This window comes from Cololabis saira, chromosome 19 (assembly GCF_033807715.1).
Source record: "Cololabis saira isolate AMF1-May2022 chromosome 19, fColSai1.1, whole genome shotgun sequence".
In the NCBI taxonomy this organism is placed as follows: domain Eukaryota; kingdom Metazoa; phylum Chordata; class Actinopteri; order Beloniformes; family Belonidae; genus Cololabis; species Cololabis saira.
In genome coordinates, this window is record NC_084605.1 from 3994941 (window position 1) to 4016376 (window position 21436).

Consider the following 21436-nt stretch of genomic DNA (forward strand, 5'->3'; position numbering starts at 1 on the left):
TCGGAAGAAGTCAGAGGAAATTGGAGGCAGTCCGTACCGTCAGAACTCCAGCTGTTCCTGCAGGACCCGGCCTTGATGGGCGTGGTGGCGGGGAGGTCCAGCCCCGAGAACAGCAGCGGGCCCGGCGCCAGCTCCACACACTTCCCGTTCAGCTGGCCCGACACCGACACGTGCATGGGCTTGTAGGCGAAGGCCGAGCAGTAGCCGGACAGGCAGGCCCGCTGGTAGAAGTCCAGCACCTTCTTCCTGCAACGCACACAGCACCGGCCCGTCAGCGCCGGCACGGCCCGGGGGCGGGGAACGCACCTGAGTCAGGGGTCGGGGGTCAGGGGTCGGGGGGCGGACCTGTCCGAGCCGGAGAGCGGGTAGATGTCGGTGCCGTCCCAGAAGTCTGTGCACGCCTCCAGGATGAGGTCAGCTGACCCGTGAGACAACATCTGGACGTGGTCTGCACGAGACGAGAACCGGGTTAAACACCAACAGAAGGTCTGACTGGATCAGGGGCCGGATTCACCAATATGTTCTTAAGAACGATCTTAAGAAATGTCTTAAAATCTAAAATTAAGAAGTTCATAAGAAAGTTCTTAAGTGAAATCCCTCAATATTTTCTTAAGAACCGTCTTTAGAACTGTCATTTCTTACAAATTTCTTATTTTTCCTACTTAAGAACTTCTTAAAATATGTCATTGCACGCGCCAACAAACAACATTTATAGGTAGTTTGGTCTTAACCGTCAGTCACTCACTAAACATGGAGAAAGAGAAAAAGAAATGCAGGAACTTTTCAAGGTTATGGTGGATGAGATTAATGTGTGAAAAAAAATACTATTGGAGAAAATTAATAATAATTAACTACCACGCTAACTAACATGCTAACAAACAGTTAACAGGCTCTTTGTGTAATTAATTACAAAGTATATCCTCAAACTATGACCTACTAGTCTAAACTTGTCTAAAATGTGTTGAAAAAGGTGATATTAGAGGCTTATTATTATCATCATCATCATCAATAATAATAATAATAATAATAATAATAATAATACCTTTTCACAGAAGAAATTTTAAGACAGGTCAAGGTTGTCTTAAAGTTAAGAACAATTTTGAGAACTTTTATTTCAAGAATAGCATTTATTCTTACGTTTTTTCTTAAGAGGAAACTTAAGAAGAAAGTTGAGAAAATACTTAAGAACTTTTTTGGAGAATATGACTTCTTTTTCTTCTTAACTTAAGAAAAAAATGACACTTAAGATTTTTTTTTTTAAGAATGTTTAGTGAATCCGGCCCCAGGTCTGTACTCTGGAGCAGGTCTGCAACTATTGAACATTTTAGTAATCCAGTATTCTACTGAAAATTTAATCGAGTAATCGGATAAAACATATTTTTTGTTTAGTTAACCCTCCGGGACAGTTAAAATAATTGTTACACTTTGACCCCTTTTGCGCAAAAAATGTGCATTTCATAAAGAAACTATAAAACATATTATACATTAATATTATATTCTACTTTCATTGAGCTAATTTCTTTCACCAATATCTGACCTAACTCTTGATATCAAATTAGGGGTGTGCAAACAAGGGTACCTCACGATTCGATTCAATTTCGATTATTGGAGCTTCGATTCTTCGATTATAACGATTGTTGATTTGATTCGATTATTGGTGCCACGATTCTTCGATTATTGTGATTTTTAATGCTTTTTTCCATTCAAGATTGATTTTGTCTTCATCTGTGGCTACATTTGTAAATAAATAGCCAATCAATTAACTCAGTTCCTCTAACAACACTCATTAAGTAAATAACAAGGTTTTTTGAACATTTGACATGCATTTTTCAAAGACACAAAATAATTTATTTTATGACTATGTAAACATTTAACTTTGACCAGGGAAAGCTGCACTTGCATGAGAGCGCCCTCTATTGGCGGAAAACACTGAAAACGGTCGAGCCCTGGATTTAATGAGTTCATTAATTCAAGTAAACTAGATATGTACTTAGTGTAAACATATCTGCCATATTTCAAGTGAACAATAAGAAATGTGCATTCTTGAAAATGAAATGATTCAGCAGCTTATTCAGTCTGGAATCTGGATAGGATAACTTCAAAAAAAAAAAAAAAAAAAAAAAAAAAATTAATCGATTCCAAATCGTCACGTGACGCATCGCGATGCATCGACACGTCGATGAATTGCACCCACCTCTAGTATGGACCAATATAATATCATCTTCCAGAAACCCAGATCATCATCTTATTCATGATCAATTTGTAGACAGAACTTATTTAACACTTTACAAGCTTTACCATATGAAGATCCTGGTTAGCTCTTTATGTACATGATGCTCTCAGAATAAACCAGGAACCTTCATGCACATGGTCTGGGAATTATCCTAACTGCATTATCCTCGATAACAGTACAGAATATTCCAGTAAACCCTCAAACACTTATTTTAAATAATTTATCCACAATTAATGCTTCACTATGTCAAACAAATTTTGCTTGCTGTAAGATGGAAACTACCGCACACGCTTAACATCTCCCATTGGTATTTGACTTTTCTTGATATTATCTATCTGGAAATATCTACACCCTGAATCCATAACGCAAAATAACTAAATATTTTATTTTGGTTTACGGCAGCAGATCAAATTAAGGCCAAACTTGAAAGATATATTTAAAATTGATATAGACTACTTAGTTGCAGCTATCCCTGTCCAGTTTTTGATATTATTATGTTTGGCCTTTGTTTTATTTTGTCCCTTTTTTTTTGTTTGTTTGTTTTTTATTGTTGTATTATCTTTTTTTATCTGTTTTCCTTATTACTAATTGTTTTCTTCGAATGCTTAGGAACCGGTTTGGTGGAAAAGGGGTAATTGAGGACTCTGCGTTGGGAGGTTTGTGGACTGATGGACCCCAGAGATTTAAACATCTTAAAGAGAACGAGAACAAACGTGTGAGGTTAATCAACCTTTGAACTTGTTTTGTCATTATGAAACTGTTGCATGCTTGGCTAACAGAAGTCACGGCAGCCACTTCCTGATCTACTCAGGCTTTGAACTGTCCTGGTGACATCTGACCACTGTTATGTCAGGAATCAATCACTAAGTGATTGACTCAATCACACTTTATCACTTCCACCCATTGTCCACTACCCATTGTTTACTGTTCATTGTCCTTATATGGTCATTTCCTGTCAAAGTTTCTTAATAAAAGCATCTTCTGGGAGGAGGAACTTGGGGAAGCTCAGGAGTTCTCAATGAGGGCCACGTTGCCCTGCACTCCTCTGCTCTCCCCCTCCTGCAGGAGTGCGCTAAAACCCATTCCAAGGTAGTCTCTGTGTCTTTCCTCGTTATGAATTTATGTAATGTTGATTTGGACCCAACAAAACGTTACTCACTGGAGGAGGAGTCTCGTACGAACAGCGAGATGAGGTGGGAGATGGTCGGCTGGCGCTTGATGGAGTAGAGGAGGTGGCGGGAGGTGAACTCCTTGGTCTTCTCCCCCGAGGGAAGCTGGTACAGAACCAGGTGGTTCTCCTGTCGGAACAGCTCCCGGGCCCCCGGCGTGAACCCTGAAACGGATCGGAGGAAGTCAGGGGAAGTTAGAGGAAGTTAGAAGAAGTCGCCAGAGAAAGTTAGAGGAAGTCAGAGGAAGTTAGAGGAATTCAGGAAGTCGAAGAGAGCTAGAGGAAGTCAGAGGAAGTCGGAGAAAGCCAGAGGAAGCCGGAGGAAGTCGGAGGAAGTCAAGAAGTCGGAGAGAGCTAGAGGAAGTCGGCAGAGAAAGTTAGAGGAAGTCAGAGGAAGTTAGAGGAATTCAGGAAGTCGGAGAAAGCCAGAGGAAGTCGGAGGAAGTCGGAGAAAGCCAGAGGAAGCCGGAGGAAGTCGGAGGAAGTCAAGAAGTCGGAGAGAGCTAGAGGAAGTTGGCAGAGAAAGTTAGAGGAAGTCAGGAAGTCGGAGGAAGTCGGAGAAAGTCAGGAAGTCGGAGGAAGTCGGAGAAAGTCGGAGAAAGTTAGAGGAAGTCGGAGAAAGTTAGAGGAAGTCGGAGGAAGTCGGAGGAAGTCGGAGGAAGTCGGAGAAAGTTAGAGGAAGTCGGAGAAAGTTAGAGGAAGTCGGAGAAAGTTAGAGGAAGCAGGGAAAGTTAGAGGAAGTCAGGAAGTCGGAGGAAGTCGGAGGAAGTCAGAGAAAGTCAGGAAGTCGGAGGAAGTTGGAGGAAGTCAGAGGAAGTTGGAGAAAGTTAGAAGAAGTAAGGAAGTCGGAGGAAGTTGGAGGAAGTCGTAGAAAGCCAAAAGAAGCGAGAGAAAGTCAGAGGAAGCAAGAGTAAGCAAGATGAAGCAAGATGAAGCAAGATGAAGCAAGCGGAAGTCGGAGGAAGTAAGAGGAAGTAAGAGGAAGTCGGAGGAAGTCGGAGGAAGTCGGAGGAAGTCGGAGGAAGTTAGAGGAAGTCAGGAAGTCGGAGGAAATCGGAGGTAGTCGGAGGTAGTCGGAGGAAGAAATTTAGAGAAAGTTAGAGGAAGTCGGGAAGTCAGAGAAAGTTAGAGGAAGTCGGAGGAAGTCAGAGGAAGTCAGAGAAAGTCGGGAAGTCGCAGGAAGTCGGGAAGTCAGAGGAAGCCAGAGAAAGTTAGAAGAAGTCAGGAAGTCGTCGGAGGAAGTTAGAGGAAGTCAGGAAGACGGAGGAAATCGGAGGTAGTCGGAGGAAGTCAGAGGAAGAAATTTAGAGAAAGTTAGAGGAAGTCGGAGGAAGTCAGAGAAAGTTAGAGGAAGTCGGAGAAAGCCAGAGAAAGTTAGAGGAAGTCAGAGAAAGTTAGAGGAAGTCGGAAGAAGCCAGAGGAAGTCGGAGGAAGCCAGAGAAAGTTAGAGGAAGTCGGACGAAGTCAGAGAAAGTTAGAGGAAGTCAGAGGAAGTCACAGGAAGTCGGAGGAAGTCAGAGAAAGTTAGAGGAAGTCAGGAAGTCGGAGGAAATTGGAGGTAGTCGGAGGAAGTCAGAGGAAGAAATTTAGAGAAAGTTAGAGGAAGTCGGAGGAAGTCAGAGAAAGTTAGAGGAAGTCGGAGAAAGCCAGAGAAAGTTAGAGGAAGTCAGAGAAAGTTAGAGGAAGTCGGAAGAAGCCAGAGGAAGTCGGAGGAAGCCAGAGAAAGTTAGAGGAAGTCGGACGAAGTCAGAGAAAGTTAGAGGAAGTCAGAGGAAGTCAGAGGAAGTCGGACGAAGTCAGAGAAAGTTAGAGAAAGTTAGAGGAAGTCAGGAAGTCGGAGGAAATTGGAGGTAGTCGGAGGAAGTCAGAGGAAGAAATTTAGAGAAAGTTAGAGGAAGTCGGAGGAAGTCAGAGAAAGTTAGAGGAAGTCGGAGGAAGTAAGAGGAAGTCGGAGGAAGTTGGAGAAAGTCAGAGGAAGTCAGGAAGTCGGAGGAAGCCAAAGGAAGCCAGAGAAAGTTAGAGGAAGTAAGAGGAAGCAAGAGGAAGTCGGAGGAAGTCGGCGCCCCAGGCGTGAACCCTGAAATGGCATCGGATGTCAGCGCTCTTTGACACGGCCAGGAACCCCGAGGTCGGTAGCTGAACCGGGCAGAGCCGACTCACCGATGAGCCTGGAGAGCTCGCAGAGCCCCCAGGGCACGTGCACGGGCAGCACGGTGCCGTGGCTCTCCTGCAGCGCCAGGTGGGACAGGTGGTCGGAGAAGCGGCACAGCTGCTGCGTGACGCTGGCGTTGCACAGGTTCAGCATGATGTTGAGGCCCAGCGGCTTCAGCGACGGCAGGTGGCCCTGCCAGCTCTGCTCGTCGAACTGGATGCTGGTGGGGTTCTGCTGGTCCTGGGACAGGCTCAGCATCTCCAGGTGGTAGTCGCACACAAAGTCGTCGGCCTCCGCCTCCGGGCAGCCCAGGGCCGAGTTCTGGAGACGCACCGAGACACAGCACGGGTCAGAGGGGGGTGTGGACTAGGGCTGGACGATATGGACCAAAAGTCATATCTCGATATTTTCTAGCTAAATGGCGATACTTCATATATATCGATATTTTTTCTGTGCCATAATTGGTGTTTCCCCCAAAGCTATATAGCATAGCATCTCTGTTAGCATCTCTGTTAGCTTCATTTTTTTCTGATCAAACCCTTAAAAAAACAGTCAGTTTTAATACAAAGCCTCGTGCCAAATGTCACACAGGTTCCTTTATTAACAGAGGTCTGCACAATATCAACATGTATAAAACAAATGAAATAAAAATAAACTGCCTGCATATATAGAATAAAAATGCTTCTTGAATAAAATAAAACTAATATCCCTTTCCTGCATAACAATTAAATTAAAATACACCGTGCAATTAATACAATCTAGACAGTAACAGACTTTTCCACTGAGGTTGACAGTTGTGCAAATAACAAAACATTTGTGCAAATCTCAAATAAAACATTCAAGCCAATTTGTCACAAAATAAGCTATATCAAAATCATAATTTTTTTTTTTTTTTTTTTTTTTTTTTTTTTTTAAATCGATATAAACGATATTGTCTCGTACCATATCGCGTTTGAAAATATATCGATATATAATAAAATCTCGATATATCGCCCAGCCCTATCTGGACCACCATCAGTGTGGACTGAAACTTAGGCCATTTCCGAAATGAATACTGTACTACTAGTACGTACTGATTTTGCCAAAATGTAGAATGCAGTATGCGAACAAAAGCAAAATCTGCAGTGTGCAAAAAATACCCGGATGTCTTACTAATTTGGAAAAAATCCACAGCATGCATCAGACCAGTGTACCTCACCTATCATGTCCCAGAATGCAATGCGCCCTTGAACTTTTTTTTTTTTTTTTTACAAGCTTTATTGAGAAAACACAAGTGCAATACAAAACAGCGGCGACCGGACAGCACAATTTTGTATATAATTTAATAATATACCTGAATTAAATGAAATGAATAATATATATAATTTTGTATACCAAGTACGCAGAGGTGCACTAAATAAAAACCCAAACATATGTAGCTTAATAAAATAAAATGAAATTAAATAGACTGATATGTTCATTTTAATACATTTATTAAAATTGCGACGGCTCTGATGTGCAGACAGAGCAGCAGCTGCTTCTGGGGCTCCAGTAAAAAAAAAAAAAAAAGCTTCACTTTATATTCAGACAAACTAATGTGGCAGCTACAACTGTTAGATTTCATCTATTAAACCAACATTTATCTTCCTAAATGATTTATTTCAGCCAGCTGTAATTCTCCACAGGGCTGCAGGTTTCTCCCCGGGACGACACTGCAGGTTGACCCGGCAAATCTCTTAACAGGCGTTATTTGGATAAACTGAGCCCAGGTTGGGGATCTTAACGGTTACTTTTACGCCTGAAAAAATATTAAAACTTAATAAAGTGGCATATTAACAGCGCTACAGCTGAAATTAAAACAGCTTTTAGCTCTCGGCTTTCGCTGTCGTTTTGGTGCGAAATGCATTCTGGGATACTTGGCTGCTACTGCTGAACGGTCTGCTGGAGCGGCTACTGAATCGTTCATTTTACTGATGCAGTATGTAGCATGTAGTACGTTAGTATGCGATTTCGGATACAGCCTTAGTCTTAGTCTGGAGTTCTGGTTCTGGTTCTGGACCTACCTGGTCCTCCTCTCCTCCCTCCGTGTCGTGGCTGAAGCTGACGTTGGAGCCGGAGTGGTGTTTGGTGCGGTGGTGCGGGGGCAGAACGGGCTGCCGGGCCCGCGGCGTCTCCAGGGAGCGAGCGGATTCCTGCAGCAGGTCGCCGGACTCCGGCGGCGCCCCCTGCTGGGTGGGGGGGTCTGCAGACAGCTGGAGCAGAGCCTCGGCCTCCTGGGCCTGTGGAGAACCCAGAACACAGTTCAGACCTGGACCCGGTCAGATCCGAGCCAGACAAATCTACCTGCCCCTCAAAAGAAATGACAACAGCTCCCTGATGCCTCTGCTAGAGTGCCTAAAGGACATTAAGGCCTGGATGGCATTAAACTTTTTAAATTTAAATGAAGGTAAAACTGAGGTCATGGTGTTTGGACCCAATCGGGCCTGTGATGGTCCTCCTATTGATCTGGTTTCCCTACAATTTTACTTTAAAACTAGTCACCAACCTCGGCGTCAAAATGGACAGTGATCTTAAACTGGACAAGCAAGTAAATTCTGTAGTAAAATCCAGTTTTTATCATCTGAGGCTTTTATCTAAAATTAAATCTGTTTTATCTTTTAATGATTTTGAACATGTGATTCATGCTTTTATCTCAACCCGTTTGGACTACTGTAATTAGGGGTGTGCAAACAAGGGTACCTCACGATTCGATTCGATTTCGATTATTGGAGCTTCGATTCTTCGATTATAACGATTGTCGACTTGATTCAATTATTGGTGCCACGATTCTTTGATTATTGTGATTTTTAATGCTTTTTTTGCATACAAGATTGATTTTGTCTTCATCTGTGGCTACATTTGTAAATAAATAGCCAATCAGTTAATTCAGTTCCTCTAACAACACTCATTAAGTAAATAAGGTTTTTTGAACATTTGACATGTATTTTCTAATGTATTTTCTGACTATGTAAACATTTGCTCTTTGACTTCCTTAACTTTGACCAGGGAAAGCTGCACTTGCATGAGAGCGCCCTCTATTGGTGGAAAACACTGAAAACGGTCAAGCCCTGGATTTAATGAGTTCATTAATTCAAGTAAACTAGATATATGTACTTAGTGTAAACATATCTGCCATATTTCAAGTGAACAATAAGAAATGTGCATTCTTGAAAATGAAATTATTCCGCAGCTCAGTCTGGAATCTGGATAGGATAACAAAAATTATTTTTTTAAATTGTTTTTTAATTAATCGATTCCAAATCATCACGTGACGCATCGCGATGCATCGACACATCGATGAATTGCACCCACCTCTAACTGTAATGTCCTCTATACTGGCGTCAACCAGCCCTCCCTTGCACGCTTACAGTTAGTCCAAAACGTGGCTGCTCGTCTTTTAACAGGAACCTGCAAGCATGATCACATCACCCCGTTCTGGCCTCCCTTCACTGGCTCCCTGTCTCTTTTAGAATTAATTTTAAAATACTATTGTTTGTTTTTAAGTTACTAAATGGGTTGGCACCAAAATATATCTCAGACCTCCTGCAGGTTTAACTCCCTCCAGGTCTTTGAGGTCTCTGCTCAGTCAAGTCTTATCGTTCCCAAAACCAGGCAAAAAACCAGGGGCGACCGAGCTTTTTCAGCAATATCCCCTAAACTTTGGAACGAGCTTCCTCCTCACATTAAAATGGCCCCCACACTAGAAATTTTTAAATCTCGTCTTAAAACTTATTTTTGTTCTTTGGCTTTTAATCCAGCATGAGAGTTGTGTGGTCTCTGTCTTGTCTTTTATGTTTCTGAATCACTGGTTGTTGTCTGTCTGGTGGGTTTTTATTTATGTGCTCTTATCTATTTTACTCTGTTTTTAGTTTTTTACTATTTTATTATGTCTTGCTTTACTCATTGTGCAGCACTTTGGTAACCTTGTTGTTTTTAAAATGTTCTATATAAATAAAGTGGATTGGACTGGACCCCCCGGGCCGGTACCACCCACCTGAGCCTGGCTGTGGAACACGCACACCTCCTCCCGGTCCTCGTCGGCCTCCAGCCGGCAGTACGAGTTGACGGACAGGTCGTCGCGGAGGTCGTCCTCGCTGCTGTGGGGGGGCTCCACCCGGCCGCTGAAGAACAGAACCGTCTCTGGACTCGGGTTCGGCCAGGACAAGATCCCCTGCTTGTCCACACAACACAGGACCTGCACACACACACACACACACACACACACACACGGTTGTCGTACATCATGCATTTCCACCAAGGGTCCTGTTTAACCGGCCCAACGGCCTTTTCCACCAGTGAAACTGTTCCATGAAGACGACAGTCTTCAACAGTTCAACAGTCTAAATCAGGGGTCTTCAAACTTTTTTAGTCCTTTGATGAGAGAAAAACAGAGCAGGGACCAGGGTTATAATAGTTTTGAATTTTTCATATCAGTTTAGTTTTATTTCGTTTTGACTTTTTCTCCTTCAATTCAGTTAGTTTTAATTTGTTTTTAGTGTGGGTTTGCTAGTTTTTATATTTTCAAAAATGCTTAGTTTTAGTTTAGTTTTTATTAGTTTTAGTTTTAGTTTTGACGTCAGGGACCGTGAGGCGTTCAGGTGCCGTAGCTGCCAGTTGGAGATAAACGGCCAGAGCGGAATAAATTGATCATACCAAGAGGCTTTTATTGACAGGGAGGAAATTATATCTATAATTTCAGTTCGTTTTAGTTAGTTTTCTGAACACGCAATATAGTTTCAGTTAGTTATCGTTTTTGTCTTTTAATTTTCGTTTTTATTTACCGGTAGTTCAGTTAACGAAATTGTTTTTTCAATTTTAGTTTTCATTATTTCGTTCGTTTTCGTGAACGATAATAACTCTGGCAGGGACCCCCGCTTGGAATTCTTATTTTTCCCTTTTTTTTTTTTAAAGTGTCAAGTTTTAAGCCTGGCTTATAATAACTTTTGAATGTGTTTTATTCTGCTTATATCACCTTATTAACCAATTCCTGACTGGGTTATTAGCTACATGTGTTTACGGTTGATAAAACTTTGTCCTCGTCAGACGTGGAAGGAGTAACGTTAGGCCGAGCTGGAACTTTACAATCTATAGCTTTAAGCTTCGTTATTGTCACTCATTTATCCTTCAGGTCTAACTAGCGTTAAATATGAAATAAACAAGTCAATTTTGCAACGAATTTTGTTTTCTTAAACAGCTAGCTAGCTGGTTTTTCCGCTCTAAAGTTGACATTAGTCACATGACTCACGTCATGGGAATCATTTATCAGTTGTAGACGCAATAGTTATTGTCAAAAGTAGATTATGGCCTGCTAATGAGTTATCAATCATATATATATATATATATATATATATATTAGGGCTGGGCGATATATCGAGATTTTAATATATATCGATATATTTCCAAACGCGATATGGTACGAGACAATATCGTTTATATCGATTATTTAAAAAAAAAAAAAAAAAAAAATATGATTTTGATATAGCTTATTTTGTGACAAATTGACTTGAATGTTTTATTTGAGATTTGCACAAATGTTTTGTTATTTTCACAACTGTCAACCTTAGTGGAAAAGTCTGCCTGTTACTGTCTACATTGTATTAATTACAGTGTATTTTAATTTAATTGTTATGCAGGAAAGGGATATTTGTTTTATTTTATTCAAGAAGCATTTTTATTCTATATTTGCAGGCAGTTTATTTTTATTTTATATTTTGATAATGTGCAGACCTCTGTTAATAAAGGAACCTGTGTGACATTTGGCACGAGGCTTTGGATTAAAACTGACTGTTTTTTTAAGGGTTTGCCTCAGAAAAAGATGAAGCTAACAGAGATGCTAACAGGGATGCTAACAGAGATGCTATGCTATAATGTTTTGGGGGAAACCCCAATTATGGCACAGAAAAAATATCGATATATACCGAGTATCGCCATTTAGCTAGAAAATATCGAGATATGACTTTTGGTCCATATCGCCCAGCCCTAATATATATCTATATATATATATATATATATATATATATAGTTATATATATATATTTTTTAACTGTCACAAATGATTTTGGTTCAAATTGCCTTTATTTCTTTTGGTCCTTTCTTTTGGGGTCGTGGACCCCCGGTTGAAGACTAAACTAACTTAAACTCAGAAATGACCGAATATTCCTTGAAATGAGGTTAAAAGTGAGTCGTCGGTAGGAAACCCCTCAGAAAGGCGCGGTAACGCCGCGGTAACGCCGCGGTAACGCCGCGGTAACGCCGCGGTAACGACGCGGTACTCACGGTGACGGATCCCAGCGTGTGCAGCAGGCTGGACGTGTAACACAGCGTGGGAGATTCCCCCTTCAGGATTCCCACCAGGTGCCTCCAGACGCAGCGCAGCATGTCCTGGGATGGAAACAGCTGGTTACACATCTGTGTGGGACGGAGCCTGAACCTCTGTACGGATCACTGATCAAACGTTCAATCAGGTTCTGAGAAAAGGGACGAAGTACGAGGATAAAATCCACTCAAAACATTTGTGTGTGCGTAACTTGCTCCAAGTTACGGCCAATTGACCCTTTCTCAGCCTTCTGATTGGTCGGCCAGGGACCAAACATCCGGTTATCCGGTTGGACCAAACAGCCGTCTCTCTCTCCTTCACATCGATGGAAAAAGTTCTAGTTTTTACTTGTATCGAAATTTAAATCACTGGATTATTTTTTTTAAATCTTCATATTAGTAAAAGGACATTTGCAGTGTTGTGAGGGTGCAGCGTATTTTTATCCCCAAACTGGCAGAAATCTGATCCGTACTTCCAAAACAAAGTCGGCTCGGCAGCAGCTACAACCCATAGCTACAACCGCCGAAGCGTTTTATTTATTTATCTTAAAATGGTTAAGCAGTGTGCTGGGGGCTCTGGTAAAAGAGAGAATCCCAGGAATACATTTCATCCCAAAACCAAACGGTAAACTAGGATAAAACTACGCAGCCGCACCTTCCACCGTGCTATCAGCTAAATCAGGGGTCGCAACCCAATAACCCCAATATGTCTGGAGCCGCAAAAAATGAAAAGTCTTGTATCTGACTTAGAATGAAGGCAAAACATGATGCATGTTTCTATATTAGTTAGAACTGGGGGAAGATTTTTTTTTTCATTATGCACTTCGAGAAAAAAGTTGAAATGTCGAAATTTTGAGAAAAGTCGAAATGTCGAGAAAAAAGTTGAAATGTCGAGAAAAAAGTAAAAATGTCGAGAAAAAAGTGAAAATTTCAAGAAAAATGACGAAATTTCGAGAAAAAAGTGAAAATTTCGGGAAAAAAGTGAAAATTTCGAGAAAAATTGAAATGTTGAGAAAAAAATCAAAATGTCGAGGAAAAAGGCAAAGTTTTGAGAAAAAAGTCGAAATGTCGAGAAAAAAGTAAAAATTTCGAGTCGAAAAGTTGAGAAAAAAGTAAAAATTTCAAGAAAAAAGTCGAAATGTCGAGATTAAAAAAGGAAAAAAAAAAAAAAATAATAAAAAAAAAAAAATAAAAAAAAAAAAGGTCAAACATTATTGAAAAAGCTCCAGGAGCCACTAGGGCGGCGCTAAAGAGCTGCATGCGGCTTTAGAGCCGCGGGTTGCCGACCCCTGAGCTAAATTAATTAAAAGATCTTGTTTTCACCGAAAACCTCAGGTTTTTAAACTCACTCCATGGTACCTGAAGTACTTTTTATTCATATCTAGTTGCTGTTGATTTTCTTTGGTACAATAATTACAAATAAAGTGATGTAAAACCCTGTTTTTACAATGGAAGCTGACGGGAGAGATGGCGGTTTTGTCCGACCTGGCAACGGGGCGGGGCTTGACAAAGGGTCAATTAATAATTAATCATTCAAAAAGCCTCCCACACACACACATCGTTAAATACGCGTGTACGAATCGCACAAAGCCGTAGATTTGCACGAATTGTTTTGAGACTGTTTTCCTCCAAGAAGCCTCACAGATTTGTCTGTACGTGGTGCGTTTAATGACTGGTGGAAAGCTGGGTCATCTGAGTTTTCATCCGAGTCTAGCGTTATTAGTTACCTCCCCTAAGTATGTAAACCTACTTCAGACCACCGTGATTCCACCTATTATCTTCTTGTGTTCTAGTGTTTCCACCTAGCGGCCGTTGCTTTAAAACATCTAATTACATTTGTACGACTCATAAATGCACATCCGTCCATATAAGGAATTATAGACTATTACAAAGTAACGGTGTTAAAACCACGGGGTGCTGAGATATTCTCTCTTACACAAGCCAACAATTGTTCACAGTTCGTCACAAGTTTAGAGGAAACTAAGTATTGAGGGAAATAACGCTTGACTCAGATAGCAGCTCAGATGACCCAGCTTTCCACCAGTCCTTAAACGCACCATGTACAAACGAATCTGTGTGACTTCTTGGAGAAAAGAGTCTCAAAACCATGTATGTGTATGTATCAGGCGACTCGTGCACGCGTATGTAACGATGTCTGTAGCAGGCTTTCTGAATTCGTAATTATCAATTTTTCCGTAACTTCGAGCAAGTTATGGACAAATGTTCTGAGTGGATCTTCTCTCCGTACCGAAGCCTCTAAACTGCAGGTGGAAGGTGAAGCGAGCAGGTGGCAGCACATATCCATGCAGATTCTCCCTCCGACATGACAGCTTTTCAGGAGCCAATCGTGCACGTCCTGAAAACGTCCCAATAGGTAGCCAAGCATGATACACGTGTCAGTCAGGGGTAGGTCTGTGTTGAAAAGATCCATTCTCCGATTTTAAATCGATTCTCATATTAATTCCTAAAAATCGATTCTAATGTCTAAAGATCGATTTAAAAAAAAAAAAAAAATAAATAAATTTCATCATTACATTACAACTTTTAGTACTTTTTTGTTTATGCCCAAAAAAGGAATATTTTGTTGGACACGAGAATAACTGGTGCCATGTTTTTGCCTTTAAATATGTTTAAAGGTATGAAGACATTAAAGTTTTCAGTTATAATTGCATAAATTGTCTATTTCTTTGCTTTATATACTGTCTTAGGGTTACATTTGCATAAAATGTTAAAAACCAAATTCTCATAAATGGGGAAAAAATAAGACTGATTTCATGCGTCTCTGTTTCCTCCCTGGATCTGTTTGGTAATTCTGCCCCACGATGTTTCTGTTTCAGTTCTATCAGCATTCTGGGAGCTGATTGGTCCTTACAGCATCATTAGCTGCCAATACTTGCTGTTGAATCTCAATATAATACTAGTATTAATATGTTGCAGAACTACAGTCATATCATTCATGCAACAGCTCAAAGAACTGTTTTAATAACTCTAACCCAAATCAATATCGGATCAAATCAAAGCATGATAATCGATTCTGAATCTTAGGAATTGGAACTGAATCGATTCTTGAATCGATCCCCAGCCCTAGTCAGGGGTCACCTAAAACTGGTTTAGGAGACGCCCCCCAGGTCTACCGTGGGTGCAGGTCCACCTTCATCTCAGTCGGTGATCAGAGACGCTGGCCGTGAGGTAAAAGGTGACACTAAAAACGATCGCTTTGCTATCTGAGCAAGACTACTGCATTTCCCAGCAGCCTCTGCTCTGCTCTCGTTTCCGGGAGTTATCAGGTTCTAACAGGACACTTGGTGTCCACCAGAGGGCGCCAGAGGGCGGTACTCGTTCAGGATGGATCTTTCTGTCCTCCTAACAGTGTTCCTCAATCCTGGTCCTCGTGGTGCCCTGTCCTGCATGTTTTAGAAGCAGGGTAGCATCTAAGGGGCCAATCCCAATACATCCCCTACTTTACCACTAGCCCTAAAAATGAGTAGGGCCCTTGTAATCTTCCCTAGGGATTGTGACACCACTTGCTACGTCACTGCGTGGTTTACGTTCGGGTACGTAAGCGACTGCATAGTTACGTTTGCACAAACGTCACACCATATCAGGAAGCTGAGAGCTAAAAGCTGTTTTAATTTCCGCTGTAGCGCTGTTAATATGCCACTTTATTAAGTTTTAATATTTTTCCAGGCGTAAAAGTATCCGTTAAGATCCCCAACCTGGGCTCAGTTTATCCAAATAACGCCTGTTAAGAAATTTGCTACTACGTTTTCGGGATGAGAAGAACCTGCTGGCTCGGGAGCTGATTTATGGTTCCGCGTTAAATCGACGCAGAGCCTACGGCGTAGATTACGGCGTACGGCGTGCGTCGCCGCTTAACCTATGCCGTAGGCTCTGCGTTGGTGTAACGCGGAACCAAAAATCAGCCTTTATTCTGGCGTGATCTTCGCGAACAACGGGCAAACAAGTGATTACTGAGTGAATATTATGAAAGTAAAATATATATTTCTCGCTAGAAATGTAATCAAAATGCATTTTTATGGAGAAACTAACTCAAAATATTGATTTTATTCACTAAAAAATAAGAAATGTCGGCCATGTTTTTTTTTATATTCAGTCTGCATGTAAAGCATTCTGGGGAATTTTTCTAGCCCTCGGTTGGCGAGTCAGCATCTGAAAACCCTCGCTGTGAAGGGCTAGATTCATATCCCCTAACCCTCGTTATGTCCACTAGCCCTCGTTTTCCCCACCACCCCTAGATGAAAAGAGGAATTGGGACACCACTACCCTCACGGGAACGCGCAAAATTTAGGGTTAGGACTTAAAAATAGGACTAGGGGGGGATTGGGACTGGCCCTCAGTCATGCAGGACAGAGGTCCACGAGGACCAGGATTGAGAAACACTGTCCTAACGTCAGCTGAGACCGAAGGGTTTATCAATCATACAAGTTCTGATCACGTATTTATCTCCTGATGTCACCGTGTGGACGAGCTGCCGTGTAAAACTACCCTGCACACATTAGTACCCCCTTTACCACCAAACCGGTTCCAGGGCTGGTTCTGGACCAGTGTTGGTTCTGGTTCTGTTTTTTCCACAGCTCGGGTGCTAAGGGGAGCCACGTCATTACGTCTCTGCAAACGTCAGTTACGTCGCTGCTAACGTCAGTTACCTCTCTGCTAACGTCAGTTACGTCTCTGCTAACGTCAGTTACGTCTCTGCAAACGTCAGTTACGTCTCTGCAAACGTCAGTTACGTCTCTGCTAACGTCAGTTACGTCTCTGCAAACGTCAGTTACGTCTCTGCAAACGTCAGTTACGTCTCTGCTAACGTCAGTTACGTCTCCGCAAACGTCAGTTACGTCTCCGCTAACGTCAGTTACGTCTCCGCTAACGTCAGTTACGTCTCCGCAAACGTCAGTTACGTCTCCGCAAACGTCAGTTACGTCTCTGCAAACGTCAGTTACGCCTCTGCTAACGTCAGTTACGCCTCTGCTAACGTCAGTTACGTCTCTGCTAACGTCAGTTACGTCTCTGCTAACGTCAGTTACGTCTCCGCAAACGTCAGTTACGTCTCCGCTAACGTCAGTTACGTCTCCGCTAACGTCAGTTACGTCTCCGCAAACGTCAGTTACGCGTCTGCTAACGTCAGTTACGTCTCTGCTAACGTCAGTTACGTCTCTGCTAACGCCAGTTACGTCTCTGCTAACGCCAGTTACGTCTCTGCTAACGTCAGTTACGTCTCTGCTAACGTCAGTTACGTCTCTGCTAACGTCAGTTACGTCTCTGCTAACGTCAGTTACGTCTCTGCAAACGTCAGTTACGTCGCTGCAAACGTCAGTTACGTCTCTGCTAACGTCAGTTACGTCTCTGCTAACGTCAGTTACGTCTCTGCAAACGTCAGTTACGTCGCTGCAAACGTCAGTTACGTCTCTGCAAACGTCAGTTACGTCTCTGCAAACGTCAGTTACGTCGCTGCAAACGTCAGTTACGTCTCCGCTAACGTCAGTTACGTCTCCGCTAACGTCAGTTACGTCTCCGCTAACGTCAGTTACGTCTCCGCTAACGTCAGTTACGTCTCCGCTAACGTCAGTTACGTCGCTGCAAACGTCAGTTACGTCTCTGCAAACGTCAGTTACGTCTCTGCTAACGTCAGTTACGTCTCTGCAAACGTCAGTTACGTCGCTGCAAACGTCAGTTACGTCTCCGCTAACGTCAGTTACGTCTCCGCTAACGTCAGTTACGTCTCCGCTAACGTCAGTTACGTCTCCGCTAACGTCAGTTACGTCTCCGCTAACGTCAGTTACGTCTCCGCTAACGTCAGTTACGTCGCTGCAAACGTCAGTTACGTCTCCGCTAACGTCAGTTACGTCTCCGCTAACGTCAGTCACGTCGCTGCAAACGTCAGTTACGTCGCTGCAAACGTCAGTTACGTCGCTGCAAACGTCAGTTACGTCTCTGCAAACGTCAGTTACGTCTCTGCAAACATCAGTTACGTCTCTGCACACGTCAGTTACGTCTCTGCAAACGTCAGTTACGTCTCTGCTAACGTCAGTTACGTCTCTGCAAACGTCAGTTACGTCTCTGCAAACGTCAGTTACGTCTCTGCAGACGTCAGTTACGTCTCTGCAGACGTCAGTTACGTCTCTGCTAACGTCAGTTACGTCTCTGCTAACGTCAGTTACGTCTCTGCAAACGTCAGTTACGTCTCTGCTAACGTCAGTTACGTCTCTGCAAACGTCAGTTACGTCTCTGCAGACGTCAGTTACGTCTCTGCTAACGTCAGTTACGTCTCTGCTAACGTCAGTTACGTCTCTGCAAACGTCAGTTACGTCTCTGCAAACGTCAGTTACGTCTCTGCTAACATCAGTTACGCCTCTACGTTTGCGTGAAAGTTGCAGCAACAACCAGGTATCTGCTCTAACAGGACTTGGTCCTCGTAGCTCCTCCGTGGACACATCTCTAAAAGACAGGTTGTCTCCTCCTCCTCCCATGATGCTTTGCTGCATCCAGATTCATTCTTATTTGAAAATGTTTCCATCTCCCAGTCTTGCTGTTGCCGTTGGTCTTAATAACTCCTCCCCCTCCGCTTACGTAAGCGGTTCTTTCCTCTAGACCTGCAAAGAGTTGGTGCTACCTTGGAACCGGAGCCAGTTCTTTGTCAGTGGAAACAGAAAGCCCGGTTCCAAACTCAGCACTGGCCCAGAACCAGAACTAGAACCAGCCCTGGAACTGGTTTGGTGGAAAAGCGGTACAGATGCACCAGTGAAATTAGGCCCATTTCTGAATCTAAATGTAAAGTTTACTCGTAGATCTTCAGCCGGATCATACTAGCAACCCTTTACTCAGTAACAGTAGTACCGTATTGGCCCGAATATAAGACGACCCTGATTATAAGACGACCCCCTCTTTTTCAAGACTCAAGTTTAAAAAAAATACTTTTTTGAACACCAAATTCAATTTTTATACAGAAAATAATTACAGTACATCTGAAACAAATGAAAAAGCATGTTATTTTGCCTCATTCAAATCATTATCTTGAAGTTTGCATCATAACTTCTCCTCAGCTGCCGGTTTACCTGCCGATCTTCCACCCACTTTTCTCCAGATTGTCGCTACGTTTCTCCTTTTTCTGATATTTCTTCCCTTATTTTCTTCTCTTTTCTTTCTTACCGCTATTTTTTATTTTTCTTCTTTGTGCTACTGCTATTTTTATTTTTATTCTTCATGACAGGGGTTTACTTTGGCCTGGGGAGTTAAGTTCAGCGTTTGCTTTAAAGATATCTGGCGCCATCTAGCGGAGTCAATGGGTATAACGTCTAGACCCCGAATGTAAGACGACGCCCACTTTTTCAGTCTTATTTCAATGCAAAAAACACCGTCTTATATTCGGGCCAATAACAAAATAGTTAGTGAAACAACCCCTAGTAGTCGTATTAACAGTCCGCGGGATCTAACTGGGATTACTGGTGTGTAAACAAAAGCCATGCAGAATGGACCAGTTCTGAGTTAGACCAGTAAACCCTAACAGAGTATTAATGTTATTACTATTAAAGGAGTTACATCAGAATAAATATCTACTTTAATCTCCTTGGTCTCTAAGAATACGGAGGGAATTTTAAATATATAAATAGATAAACGGACACGGCCTGTGAAGGCATGTCCAGGTTTTGGTAAGTCTGCATGAGCCGGCCACAGGTCAACAGATGTGAAGGAGGAGACGTCCTGTCTGCTTCAACACAGCTGGAGCGGTCCGGCAGGACACCAGAGACCAAAGATGCTCCGACACCGAAGACCACAGGGGACACAACACGGACTTGACCCAGAACTAGACACTGACTGCAGGAGGAAGGAGTGCACACAGGAATCAGCGGTCGATGGAGATCCATCATGCAGAAATCAAAAGTGTGATTGGGGCTGAAGTGCAGGGGGGGCGATCAGAGCTTTGTAGGCAGGTTTCCATTAGAGGACGGGTCTGAGGTCGTTTTACAGGGTCCATTTTCACGGTTTTCAGGAACTGTTGAGACAAGTCCCTACCTGGGGTTCGGTACTTCAGAGTCCCTGAAATCAAACCCTTCTGGACCCTACCAGGTCCTAGACTTCTCTACCAAACCCTTCGGGACCCTACCAGGTCCTAAACTTCTCTACCAAACCCTTCTGGACTCTACCAGGTCCTAAACTTCTCTACCAAACCCTTCTGGACTCTACCAGGTCCTAAACTTCTCTACCAAACCCTTCGGGACTCTACCAGGTCCTAAACTTCTCTACCAAACCCTTCTGGACTCTACCAGGTCCTAAACCTCTCTACCAAACCCTTCTGGACTCTACCAGGTCCTAGACTTCTCCATCAAACCCTTCAGGACCCTACCAGGTCCTAAACTTCTCTACCAAACCCTTCTGGACTCTACCAGGTCCTAGACTTCTCTATCAAACCTTTCTGGACTCTACCAGGTCCTAGACTTCTCTATCAAACCTTTCTGGACTCTACCAGGTCCTAGACTTCTCTATCAAACCTTTCTGGACTCTACCAGGTCCTAGACGTCTCTACCAAACCCTTCAGGGCCCTACCAGGTTTTATGGTTAATCCATATCCAATTTTCTGAATTCTGAAGACATGTCGAGTCATAAATGAAAATAAAAAGTTCTAAATGTTTTCTCTATCCAACATCTCCAAATGTGTGTTTTCTGTCGGACGTAACTGAATGTCAATATTAGGGGTGTAACGATACACTAATCTCACGATACGGTACGATACACGATATTGAGGTCACGATAACAATACGATACGATATAGCAGTATTTTTTTAACATCCTTGAATGAGGTAGTCATGAGGAAATTGTCTTTTATTTGAAAGACACAAAATACAAAATAATGCTGTGCGTTTGCCCTATTGTTACAGTTTGTAATGCTTTATAACTGTTTAAGTTTTAAAGAGAAAGCCAGGCCAACCATTTTCCACAAACTGAACTAAAAGTAAATGTCAGGTTTGCATTATGATCTTCAGTTTCACACAAGTACAAATATTTAGCCACAAACTGAATAGTTTCTCTCATGTATGATTTGACTTTTTTCTTTTCCAGAAATGTAACAACTAAAATTAAATAAATAAATACAAGTAAATAAATAAATACAATTTTACATCATAAAAAAATATTGATTCATGCTCACCTTATAAGTGTAAGAGGAGATTTATTTTTGTTAAGGTTATTTTGTTAATTCAGGGTTCATTATTTTATAAATATATTCTTTATATTCTGATGTAAGTCAGGGACTATAATGACACTAGTCAGTTTATCTGTAGTGATTAGTCTGTTTTAGATTGGGCGGAGTGATACGCCACAGTACGGCACTAGGTGCTGTGTTGATGTTCTAAAATCCTACACTGTTGATGGACACTGAAGTACACTGGAACTCAGCAGAAGTTGTCTCCGTGTTTGTCCTACTCACGACCCCAAAAAGGTTTAATTTAATGAGGTAAGGCTTAATTCTACACCAGACTTAAATAAGTAAAGGTTCAGAGCTCAAAACGGGACTGCAAAGCGGGACTAGTTTCTT

General features: G+C 42.3%; 1 protein-coding gene across 4 annotated transcripts in view; it reads right to left on the reverse strand.

The window, feature by feature from the left end:
- The window catches only part of LOC133419305 (transmembrane protein 94-like), a 70998-nt gene that overhangs the window by 24235 nt on the left and 25327 nt on the right, over positions 1 to 21436 (reverse strand). For all 4 annotated transcript variants that reach the window (XM_061708397.1, XM_061708395.1, XM_061708396.1 and 1 more), the window contains 7 exons: positions 11848 to 11952; positions 9566 to 9766; positions 7596 to 7811; positions 5562 to 5874; positions 3393 to 3566; positions 346 to 448; positions 38 to 246 (listed from right to left, as the gene is read on the reverse strand). In XM_061708397.1, coding sequence (XP_061564381.1) covers positions 38 to 246; positions 346 to 448; positions 3393 to 3566; positions 5562 to 5874; positions 7596 to 7811; positions 9566 to 9766; positions 11848 to 11952 — 1321 coding nt within the window. The remainder of the gene's footprint in view (positions 1 to 37; positions 247 to 345; positions 449 to 3392; positions 3567 to 5561; positions 5875 to 7595; positions 7812 to 9565; positions 9767 to 11847; positions 11953 to 21436) is intronic.